Consider the following 12,857-nt stretch of genomic DNA (forward strand, 5'->3'; position numbering starts at 1 on the left):
GTCCAAATATTCTGGAGAACAATTTGGAACTACACCATAGGACTATAAAACTGTATGCCATTTGATCCAGCAATATCACTATTAGATCTTTACCCTAAAGAGAGAAAAGAGAGGGTCCATTTTTTATATATATATATATTTGATAGGAGCTCTCTTTGTGCTGGCAATGAATTAGATTTTGAGAGGATACCTATCAATTAGAAAATGGCTAAAGAAGTGGTATGTAATCCAGATAAAATAATATTGTGCTGCAAGAAATAACGTTTAGAATGACTTTTGAAAAACCTGGGAAGACTTAATATAAATTGATTTAAACTGAAGTGAGCAGAACTAGGAGAACTAGTAGCTGTAGGTTGCAAGGGTAAACAACAGTGAAAGATTTAGTTAAAGTGATTCAAGGCTGAACAAAGGATCCACAATGAACCATGTTATCCACTTTCAAAGGAAAAAAAACTGATGAACTCTGAGTGCAGATTCAGATAAGCTTTCTTTTAACTTTTATTTTTCATGCATTTTTTTGCATTTTCTTTTGCAACATGGTTATTATCGAAATAAGCTTTGCATTGCTTCACATGTATTCTCAGTACCATATGGCTTGCCTTCTCAAGGGATAGGGAAGAGAAAGGATTTAGGTAGAGAATTTGGAACTCTAAATTTTTAAAAAATAAATATTTAATTGAGAAACAATAAAACAAGATGTTGAGATAAAGTAAATTTTGATTTTTGCAATTAGAATATTTTTATAAGTAAATTCTGAAAACAGGATCAAATGTCAATTATTTATGAGGACTAAATCATCAAAATGACTTCAGACTAGAATTTACTTTATTTTTCTAGCTTAAAGTATTAGCCTATAACTTTGAGACTAAAATCCGAGTTTTAAAATTAAATTATGAAATTACCAGCAGATGGTCGCAATTCAGCAAAGGAAAATATGGTTAATGCAGAAGAAGATGGAAAAAATTAATTTTGAACTTCCTTTTTAAAAAATTTAAAGGGGCGGCTAGGTGGCATAGTGGATAAAGCACCGGCCTTGGAGTCAGGAGTACCTGGGTTCAAATCCGGTCTCAGATACTTAATAATTACCTAGCTGTGTGGCCTTGGGCAAGCCACTTAACCCCATTTGCCTTGCAAAAAAAAAAAAACCTAAAAAATTTAAAACCAAATCAAAGACTTATTTTGACATATTTTTGGTAATTTGGGGGTTGCCAGACATCACAAACCTAGATTTACATCTAGCGATACTAAATTATTCTTCATAGGAAAGAAACTTGTGTTACTAAGATACATTTTCCTTGCCTTCTTTCCTTTTTATTTCATTATTTTACTTCATGACAGTGTGCAAAAAGATTTGATGAACTGAAAAACAGTGTAAGTTCACCTGTTGACAACCAGTACAGTCCTCTCATGGCAACTGGAGGAAGTCCTGTTGAAAACTTAGCCACATACATCAAATCCTCACTCCTTGACACACACGGAGAATTTCAGGAGCAACCTCTTAGGCAGAATTCAGTTTCCAAAACAGGTAAGCTTTAGAATAAATCCATCATTTTTATTATAGTTCTTTTTCCTGAAGGCCAGGTACATTCAGTACTACATCATAAGAATAGAGTTTGAATATTCTCCTATGCTTTAATAAAAAGGGATTAAATCATATCTTTCTGACTTGGAGCTTAAACCTCCTGTGTTTTTCCTTCCATTAGAATATGAACTCCTTAAGGGCAAGGACTATCTTCTGTGATTGTAACTTCAACACTTAGCATAGTGCCTGGCAATATGTTTATATACTTTTTTCATTTACATTCATACCTGGGTATTTCAGTTATTTTTTTCCTTTATTAAGTGTTACTTTCCAGCTTCTCTATTTTTCAGACCCTATTCTGTTTAGGAGTTATATTAATTAATTAGTCATTGTTTTTTGGAATATTAGCATTGTTGTTTAGTAATGACAGTTTAAAAAATTGCTCATATTAGATACACTTTAATACATGTTAAAGGATTTTTATCTCAACGCTAAAGTTGAGATAAAACAATCATTAGTCTAAAATCTGTTGTTGGCTTTTAGTTCATTTTATCTCCATAAAACTAGTACCTACCATATATAAAAATAATTCCAATGCATTATTTAGAAACATGACTTGCCATCATTAGCAGTTTATGATTCCTTTTCTTTATTTTGGTCCTTTCAGACTCTGATAGAAAAATTGAGGTAGAATATCAACTGACTTAATTGCCTTCAATTTATGTCTAGTTACATTATCATAGTTTTCACTTACTGCTACTCAATTTATCAGGAACCAAGTTAAGTAACAAACACAACATTTTTTTAATCTGTATTTGTGTGTGTATATTTAAGGAAGACCTAATATAGCTTCAACAAGGAATTGTTCTTCAGAAAATGAAAACTGTACTGCTCATAAAGATGGAGAGAAGGCTGATGAAGCAGAAGGGTAGGAATCTGGTTGTTTATTTGATAAGAACTAATTTTTTAAAAATTATAAGGTATGTAATAAAATTTTTATAAGTCCCTTACTACAAATGTAGAAATATTAAATTACAATATTAGTATCAAAACTTGCTTTCAGATCATCCTATGCAAAATTTATGGTTTATTACTAATTTGCATCTAATAAGCAAATTGAACTTTTTTTACATTTATAGGTGCTACAAATATAAATGAAAACTTTGAAGAGTGACTGAAAGAATCTAAAGAACATTTTTTTTCTTTATCTCATTGATTTTATAACTGAAGAGCCTAGATTTGTTTTCAGTATCTCAATATTATTAAAGTCTTTTTGATTGAAATATTTAATTGCCTTATAATATGTTAGAAATGTTCTTATTGTTTTAACTGTATGCCACTGGGACTTAATGTCAAATTCTCTCTTTTTTTTTTAATTTTATTTATTTAAAGCAATGGGATTAAGAGTGACTTGCCCAAGGTCAGTGTCTGAGACCAGTTTTGAACACAGGTCCTCCTGACTCCAGAGCCAGTGGTCTATCCACCACCTAGCTGCCCCCAAATTTTTTTTAATGAATTTCACTGATTTGTTGTTCTCAACTAATAATTAAATATTATATCTGACTTTGGGGAAAATTGTTTAATTATGAATATAAATTTTCATAATCATTTATTTTGACTGATGGAAATAAATTTCTTTCATTTAGAATTCTTGAATTTGTTGAGTCCTATCCCTTTGATTTTTTTTGTCCCAGCCCCAGGTAGGGAGGGGAGGAGAGGGTGACTACTCATTCAGATTACTGTGCAACCATTTAAATACACAGTATTGTTGACTTATTTTATTCAGTAAATCTGTTCCTATTTGTATATTCCTTTTATAGAGTGACACAAAACAAAATTTGGTTTGAAATTGATGTTTTTAATTTTTTAATGGTTATAATCTTCAGGTAAAGAAAATTTAAAGATTAGTTAATGTGTTAAAATTAACTTTCTGTTCTATCAACCACATTAACATGTTTTTTAAAAAATATGTTAATACTTTTCAATAATGTTAAATATATAAACCATTTCATGTGTAAACTTTTATCAGTCAATACAGAAAGGTAAACTTTATAGGATCATAGCTATAGGGCTAGAAGGGACCCTAAAAGTTATCCATTATAACCCCCTCATCTTACAAATAAGGAAACTGAACCCCAGGGAAAACCAAGATCACAAAAGTAGTGAGCATCAAAGGTGAGTTTTGAATTCATGTCCTCTGACTCCAGAGTAATTGCTTTTTCCATTGTACCTCACTGTCTGACTTTTCATTATTTAAACTCTTTTGTAAAAGTTAAATAAATATCTAAATATTTTCTTTTATTTTGTTATATATTTTTCATATATATTTTATATTTTCTTTTCAGGGTGTAGTATTCCCTTACCCCCAAAAGTATTTAGAATGTAGATCAAAATCAATCCTTATCTTACCATCCTTTTGTAATGCTTGTCTTTGTGCTTTTATTTCTTAATCTGATTTTAAAACTTATATTCTTTGACATTTTAAAACAGTAACAAAGAATTTTATGAATTTAATTCCCTTCTTTCTTCAATATCAATCTCCCTATTCCTTATTTAAAAAAATATAAGGCTGTATGTTCATGCCAAGAAATTTATTTAATTTCTCTGCTGATTATAATTTCTCATTTATTTACTTTCTCTGCTATTTTTATAAAGTTGAAACACAAATTCCTTTTTAAAGTCTAACTTAAAATAGGATTCATTTGTGTTATTGTTAATAATTAAAAGAAGACTGTTCATCTATGAAATTGACATTATTTTTTTTTTGCAAGGCAATGGGGTTAAGTGGCTTGCCCAAGGCCACACAGCTAGGTAATTATTAAGTGTCTGAGGTCGGATTTGAACTCGGGTACTCCTGACTCCAGGACCGGAGCTCTAACCACTGCACAACCTAGCTGCCCCAGACATTTTTTTTAAAGTTTTTTTTAGTCATGTAAATCCATAAAATTTGAAATTATATTAAATTTTACTTGATAATTATCATCAGGTTAGTACGATATCAGAATGTTAAAATTCCATGAAACTGCTTAAGTGCATATCTTCACTTTTTATCTCCCTATTTTTAATAAATGTAGCTTGACTTTTCCTTTCAAACTATGATAACTTGTCTTCTTTGTAACTTTTTAAATGAAGGCCAAATATGGTGATTCATGTATGTGATGAAGCAAAAAACCTGAAAGAAGATTTTACTTGCCCTCGAGATCTTTTGATATCAGAAATGAAATATTTTGCTGAATATCTTTCTGTGGATGCCCAGCGCTGGGAGGAGGTGGATATTTCAGTTCACTGTGATGTTCACATCTTCAACTGGTTGATACAGTATGTGAAAAGGAACTCCAAGGAAAATGAAAATTGTGAGATACCCACTTTAGGTAAAAGTGCTTATTTATTACAGACAATTCTTTATAAGTTGGAATGCAAGGGGTGGCTAGGTGGCGCAGTGGATAAAGCACCGGCCCTGGAGTCAGGAGTACCCGGGTTCAAGTCCAGTCTCAGACACTTAATAATTACCTAGCTGTGTGGCCTTGGGCAAGCCACTTAACCCCATTTACCTTGCAAAAACTAAAAATAAATAAATAAATCAGTTGGAATGCCATCCAGTAGCTGCTTTATGCCAGTAATGAGATGTAAAAGATTATTTGTAAAGTAGTGTTCAATTCCACATAGGCAATAGTCTTTTAGGAAATATAATCCTTTTTTAGTAAATTATAGTGGAATTTCTGGCAAATGGATAGGTCTCCAGATGTTAGAATGGACATATTCCAAATTATTTTTAGAGGATAAAGACATGTGGCCAGAGAATACATTGCACTGTCTAATAAAAACATCTTATACAAAACTGAAATTCTTTATAACCTTTCCCCATTGATTTTACAGCACTTATAGCTTCTTTATCAGTGAAATATTAATACTTAGAATACCACGTATTTCTGATACACATAAACAGTTAGTGATTTTGTATTTTTCATTAGTGTATAGAAACTTCCTTCAAGGATGCCAATCTTCAACCTGTAGTCTTGAGACAATTGCATAAGATAAATTGAGAGGATAAGCCACTTGTTCTTGGCAAGGCAGCCACTACATGCCTTTGACAGATTTCTCAACTTTAAGACTCTACTCATTATGTAATGCTTCCAGTGGTCTAATTAATCTGATAGCCTAGGTGAAGCATGACATCATGAAACCACCATATTTAGATAAGAAATTGTATACTTCTTAGTACTGATAAATGTCCATATGAAATGGTACCATAAATGATCATATTTTCATAATAGGAACAGGAGCAATTTTTCTCCCTATATTGATCACTTTATCAACTGAAAACACTTGCTAATTTAGCCCAACTAAATTCTTTTTTTTTCTTAGTTTTTGCAAGGCAATGGGGTTAAGTGGCTTGCCCAAGGCCACACAGCTAAGTGTCTGAGGTCAGATTTGAACTCAGGTACTCCTGACTCCACAGCTGGTTCTCTATCCACTGCACACCACCTAGCTGCCCCCAACTAAATTCTTAAGACGCACTTATACTATATTTAGAAAGTAGTTTTTTCCTTTTTTTTTTTTTACTTCTCTTTGGAAGGGTTGCATTATCTAAAATGTTGCCTGTAGGTCCATTTGCAACAACTCTGATGATATCAAATCATCTCAACTTGTTTTCTATATTTTTCCATTAAGGAAACGTGATAATGTATCATCTTGATGTTTTGGGTTTAGTTATTCTTTATTTTTCACTTTTTTGTGAAAAAAAGAATTTTGAGTATGCTTGGTATATATCTTGATTCCAGTGGAGATTACTGCTTGTTTTCACTGTATCCTAAATTTAACTTTGATTTTATTACTCTGTATCTGAACTAGATATTAAAATTGTATGACTTAGATTTATTGCTATTTCACTTGATAAGTCTTAAATAGAGATTCTGTCACAAAGGAAGAGATAAGTGAATTATAATTTTTCTCATTTATTTTTAGAACCAGGGAATGTCATTTCAATTCTAATTTCTTCTGAATTTTTGAAGATGGATTCATTAGTAAGTATTCATAAAGAGTTCTAAGTCTTTTACTACCAGCATTTTGCTTCATTGAATTGGAAATGCTTAATCATCAGATACATCTTCATCTTTTATTCTTCAGGTATCTGAAAAGTCCTGTCACATCATTTCATTATATATTGTTCTTTTAATTTGTTTTTAATAAATCTAATATCCCTTTTAGAAAAAAATTCTAAACAAATGTGTTTAAGAATAATTTGTTAACTTTTAGAGATTCCAGTTTTGGGGAATGTGGCAGGGAGTCAGAAATAATAATGAGATAAAAAATGGAAAACTCTTTGCAAAACATAAAATGTTGTATGTGATATACTTTGTTATATACTATTTAAAATAGAGATCTTATTCTTAAATGGGATGAAGTAAAATAATTGTATATTTGCCCCTGAAAGTAACTTTATTTTGAAAGTCAGGTTAAAGGAAGAGTAAACTGATTAATTTTTAAGTTAATATTTAGTGTAAAATAGAAATTCAGGTGTAATTGGTTTATCAGCTATTACAAGAAATAAAGAAATAAATGTTCAAATTTTTTAATGAAAATTTTATGTGGACATACAGAAAATGTGCATAGGCTTAATATTATCCAATAAAACACCAACAAAAATGGCACTATAATGTCAGTTTTTTTTAATGCAGTGATAAACAGTACTTTTATATTTCCATGACATTTTACTTGTAATCATTGTGCTGCCTGCCAGACTTCTAAAGCTCCAATCTGGACCCACCTCTCAGTTCAGTTCCATTACTTTTTTGTTGTTGTTGTTGTTGTTTTTGCAGGGCAGTGGGGTTAAGTGACTTGCCCCAGGTCACCCCAGCCAGGTAATTATTAAGTGTCTGAGGCAGAATTTGAACTCAGGCCCTCCTGACTCCAGGGTCGGTGCTCTATCCACTGCTCCACCTAGCCGCCCCAGTTCCATTGCTTATTAAGTGTCTGTTGTGTGCAAGGCCCCAGAGTGAGACATAAGCAAAATACTTCCAGACCTCAGAGAGTTGATATGCAACTGTAAGTAGATAAGTAATGCAGAGGAGAGTCAGAGAAAGAGAGACAGAGATCTTGTCAAGACCCAAAGGGAAAATCCTAGGTCTGAGGGGAGGAGTGGACTGGGCTTAGAATCACTTAGGGATTCTAACAGAAGGATGTGAGGAAGGGATGCATTGCAGATGCTCAAAACCCTTGAGTTGAGGTGCATAATGGCACCTGCCATTTGGCAGTTGAGTGGAGAATGGATTAGAGAAGACAGGAAAAGGAGGCCAGGAGATAATGAAGGTGAGAAGTGATAAGGATGAACTAGGGAGAGAGAAAGAGACAGGTGGAAGAAATATGGGGAGGGAGGAATGACTTAGAAACTGGTTGAGTGGGTTGGAGACATGAAGGCAAATCTGGGTGACAGGAAGGAGTCCTCCTTGATTTTTCCCATTTCTTCATCTTCCACGTCTTTCTGATTCTAAGTCTGTGTCTCTTACAGCCACTTTCTTCTCTCCACTACTTCCCCAGCTTTTCTACTTGTGGTCCTTATTACCTCTTACTCGGTTGACTACTGTAGCCTGCTGCAGGTGTTTCCTCCTGATCATACTCTATCATACTCTAGACAGCTGCCAAATCTATATTCTTAAAAAATAGATGTTATTAAAGTATTCACCTTTTCACAAATCTTAGGTTAGCTCCTGCTGGCCACTAGAGTAAAATAATCTTCATCCTAGCTTTTTTAAAGCCATCTACACTGGATTAAGCAGCTCTGCTATGGTTAGACTGGCATGCATGGCAGCTGTTCCTGCTTCTTCCTGGAATGTTCTCCTTCCTTATATCTATCTCTTAGAATCCTCCCCTCTTCCTTCAGTTACCACCTCCTGCAGGGCATATTCATATATCCTTATATATCCTTAGCACCCAACATGATGTCTTGCATATAATAGGTATTTAATAAATTTTTCTTGAATTACAAAGTTTGATACCACATTACTTTCATTGAAGTTCTATTATAATTCTAATTCTTTGTCTTGACTGGGACAGGTTTGTAGACTCTTGAGGGTTTTACCAATTCATCATAAGCCCTGGCAGGCCCTCCTGAGTCAGAATGACTTTAAAGCATGGTCCCAGAGATAGACCCTATCTTGAGTCCTTTATCTGAAGATCAGCTTCAGTTTAAAGAGATTGGTTACCTAAAGTTGGCCATAGTCCACATTTATTTTTGCCCAGAGAAAATCATGACCTTCACAAATGGAGAATATAGTGGATATTTATAGATAGATAGATAGATAGATAGATAGATAGATATAGATACATATCAATTATTATGGGATATCTATATAATTATAATATGATAAAATATTAATTATAGTAATTAATAAAAACATGAATACAAAACAGGCTGTTTTTTTTTAATTAAGGGTTCCATCACAAAAATCAATGTTCTTATGATTTGGGTGCAAATTTTGGAATCATTGAAATATGTATGTTTTTCATTTTTCTTTTCCATTGTTAATTCTTAAATTTTTTCACAAGCATCATATATGTAGCTGTTTTCTCAGTAACTAGTGAAACTATCTAAATTATACTGCATTGTTATTTGTGTAGATTTTAAGTTTCCAAACTTTTCATAATTTGGGGTCTTAAACAGTCACAATTAGACCAAGTACTATAGACAATAGACTACGAAGATATAGTTCAGTCTAATAATGTGGCTTTTAGGTTATGTGCCATGAGTTGGAAAACCTTAAGACATTCATAAATACTTACATTTAAGTATTCAGTAAACTTAAAACGTTACCTGCCACATTACCTGTGCGGTGATATTAATAAACAAAATTTACTTTTGTGTTCTTGGATTAGTCCCATCATAAATGTTTATCATGTGAGCTTGTTGATATACAGAAATACCAGCATTCATCTTATTACTTTCAATATTCATTGTCTTTTTTTTCTTCTTTGTAGGTTGAACAGTGTATTCATTATTGCCATAAAAACATGAATGCTATAGTATCCACCCCATGCAACATGAATTGTATTAATGCAAACCTCCTTACACGTATAGCTGACCTGTTCACACATAATGAAGTTGATGATGTAAAGGACAAAAAAGATAAATTTAGGAGGTAAATTTCAAGGCATCATTTTTCTTTTAAGAAATAAATCAATTTTATCTTTGAATCTTTTTTAGGACCTTCTATGTGAAATATCTTTCTTACAGAACAGGTATCAACTGAATGGTCAGTCATTTTAAAACAAATACCTTTTTAAAAAGTTGTAGAGTGGTTTAGAAATTTGTCTAGAAACAAAACTAATTATTAGGGGGGGAAAATTTTAAGAATACTTGGGTTCTAATCCTGACCCCAGTAAACTCAAAAGAATCATTATTCCTTGTGCCTCTTTCTTTCATGTGTCTTATAGAATAATAAGAAATTGACTAGGACATAAAGTTAATAGAAAAATACTTTACAAATATAAGAATTTTATCAAGCTAGGAAAAAATATGACTCATAGTTCAGTCCTTTAGACAGAAGTTAACTAAACCCTAGAAGTCTTCAATTTCTGGTTTGATTTGGTTTTGGTTTTCTGTTAAAGTAATCCTTGGGTGAGTATGACTAATTTGGTGACTATTATATCTATTTTAGCAGTATCTTTAGTTTCAAAAGATAAGGATAATTGACATCTTCCCTTTCTGTACACTCCTACTAACAACCTGGTTCAGGCCCTTAATACTTCACACATCCACCACAATACAAAGCCCATTTTTAAAAAACTACATGGCCCTCTAAATCTGGCCCCAGCCCACCTTTCTGATCTTATTTTCTCCCATGCTCCTGCATATAAATACTGTTCTCCAGCCAAATTGGTCTGTGTACCATTTCTCAAATGCAGCCAGTATTTGACCTTCCTATTTTTAGTGTATTCTGTTTTCTCTGGTTAAAATGCCTTCCCTCATAACTCTTACTACTAAGATCTATTTCTTCTCTCTGCCCAAGTCTTTCCCCCCTATATCTTTCATAGCCCAACTGCGTCCTTTACAGTAATTTTCTCAGATCTCTCTAGCTAAGAGTGATCCTTACCTCCCAGTGACCTATAACACTTACTCTCCAGATCTTTCATTTGTCATATATTTCCTTTTTTGTAGATTGTTTGGGGATTTTTGTTCTTTAATATCTCCTATACTGGATTCATCAAAATAAGAATTGTCACATACCTCTTTGTTTTACTTATTTTGAATCATTTTTAATAGTTCCTTGCTTATAATTGTGGAAAGAGAATCAGAAAGAAATAAAGTCCTTCCCCTGACAAATATTAACTAGTTGGTGACCAAGTCTCCTGGGCTCTTAATCAGGTCTCCAGCAGCAGCCTGAGATCATTTCCTCATGTTCATCATTGTTGAGGGAATCCTCCCTCAACCTCTCTTCTGCTTGAGAGCTGCAATGAGTGCATCACTACCATTGCTCTGGAAAGAATACATTCATGGATTCCTCTATTGTCTATCTTAACTTCCTAAACCATAAGCCCCCTCTGTGACCCCACCCCCTTTAGAATATAAGCTCCTTAAATGCAAGGACTGGCTCACTTTTGCATTAGAATCTCCAGTATTTGACACAGAATAACCACTTATTAAGTATTTTTCATTCTAAAACTACAAGTTACAAAAACTTGCTTTTCTTTACTAGTGAAAGGAAAGCTTCCTTCCACAATGGGGTTTCCCTATATCCTCTGAAATTGCTTTCTGCAGAGTTACCAGTGAAGTCTTATCACCAGATTTGGTAACTACTAACTAACCATGCTTTCTTTACCCTGCATTTTGTAAAGTTCATTTTTTAACCTAAATGTAATAATTTATTATCCATATTGAATTTCATCTTATTAGAATCTGCCTAGTATTCTATACTATCAAGATCTTTTTAGATTTTGAATGTAGTTTAATCTGTTAGTTCTTTCTCTCATCTGCCATCTGTAGATTTGATGTTTGTCATTAATAAAAATATTCAATAGCACAGAGAAAAGTTCCTCCAGAATGTTAATTCCTCCAGAGATAGCCTGTTCAAGTGATATAGGGCTGTTAGTGGCAACACTTTGAATTCAACCATCCAACCAATTCTGAATTAGTCTATATTAGGGTCTGTCCTACACCTCATCATCTTTCATGAGCTCTTATAGCCTCAGGTGGAAAAAACATTAAATGCCCCCAAGTCCAGTTCCTTTATTTTATAGACAAGGACACAAGAGTCTGGAGAGGTTTGGTGCTTTGGTTAAGAAGGGTCAAGGGTGGAATTTGAACCCATGTCTTTCTGACTTAAAGGCCTGTGCTGTATTATGAAATGATTGTGTAAGATAGTTCATCAAAGTCTCAGTAAACTATATTAATAGAGATTTGCATCAGTGTGGTAATAATCCTACTTAAGGAAGAAATAAATTTGACCCAGTGTGACTTATTACATGAGTATGTGCTTTTAGAACCTCATCAATCATCTCTTTAATAATTCATTAAAGAATTTGTCAGGAGTCAAGGCAGTGGGGTAATTATTAAGTGTCTGAGGTTGGATTTGAACTGAGGTCCTCCTGACTCCAGGGCTGGTACTTTATCCACTGTAACACCTAGCTGCCCCAAGAACTTATAATTTTAAGCTCTTTAATCTTCCTTCTCTAGAAAAGTGATGTAACATTTGACCTCTAGTCCTTTGGTAATTTTCTAGTCTTTAAGCTATCAGTGACAGTGTCTCATCAATTAATCACCAATCTTCACCAGTTCTTAAATTTGGTAAGGGCAATTAGGTTATCTATTTTTATCTAAATATTTTGACTGTGAACTTTGTTTTTGTCCTGTTATTTCCAGTGCAAAAATCATTATTCTTGACCAAAAGCATTGAAGGAAAAGATGATCTAGGGCCATAGTTCAGGCATTCAATTCATCCCACTGAGTATCAGTGTTACCAGTGAAGATATTTTCTTCCCCTGTATTAGGGTCTGAAGTTTTTCTTGGGTTTTTGTATGAACTTTGAGTATCTGGGTAAAGACATTTGAGGCCATGATTTTTATAACTGGTTCCTTTTGTGATTTTTTTTTCTTCACTGAACTTCTGGACATCTCAACTGCTATTCTTCCTTCACTATAGTTAACTTCTGTGATTTCTTTATTAATAGATAAATGTTGCTGGTTTTCTTTGTATTCCATTCTTTTTATTTTGAAGCCCTTTTTATTAATTTGCAACTTGACCAAGAGTCTGTAAAGTCTTTAAATCCTCAGTTTCAAATGTGTGCAATAAAATCAAACCCATTGTCAGATAGTACCTTCTTAGCTAGATATTGCTTTTCCA

At 33.1% G+C, this 12,857-nt stretch overlaps 1 protein-coding gene across 3 annotated transcripts in view; it reads left to right on the top strand.

Moving 5' to 3' along the window:
• The window catches only part of SANBR (SANT and BTB domain regulator of CSR), a 61,237-nt gene that overhangs the window by 18,208 nt on the left and 30,172 nt on the right, over positions 1-12,857 (top strand). For all 3 annotated transcript variants that reach the window (XR_012472440.1, XM_074206794.1, XM_074206802.1), the window contains 5 exons: positions 1,339-1,525; positions 2,357-2,450; positions 4,655-4,893; positions 6,488-6,546; positions 9,497-9,657. Coding sequence is in view for 2 of the 3 variants with exons in the window: in XM_074206794.1 (XP_074062895.1) it covers positions 1,339-1,525; positions 2,357-2,450; positions 4,655-4,893; positions 6,488-6,546; positions 9,497-9,657 (740 nt within the window). In the remaining variant the exon portion in view is untranslated. The remainder of the gene's footprint in view (positions 1-1,338; positions 1,526-2,356; positions 2,451-4,654; positions 4,894-6,487; positions 6,547-9,496; positions 9,658-12,857) is intronic.

Source organism: Macrotis lagotis, chromosome 1 (assembly GCF_037893015.1).
Source record: "Macrotis lagotis isolate mMagLag1 chromosome 1, bilby.v1.9.chrom.fasta, whole genome shotgun sequence".
Classification (NCBI taxonomy): Eukaryota; Metazoa; Chordata; class Mammalia; order Peramelemorphia; family Peramelidae; genus Macrotis; species Macrotis lagotis.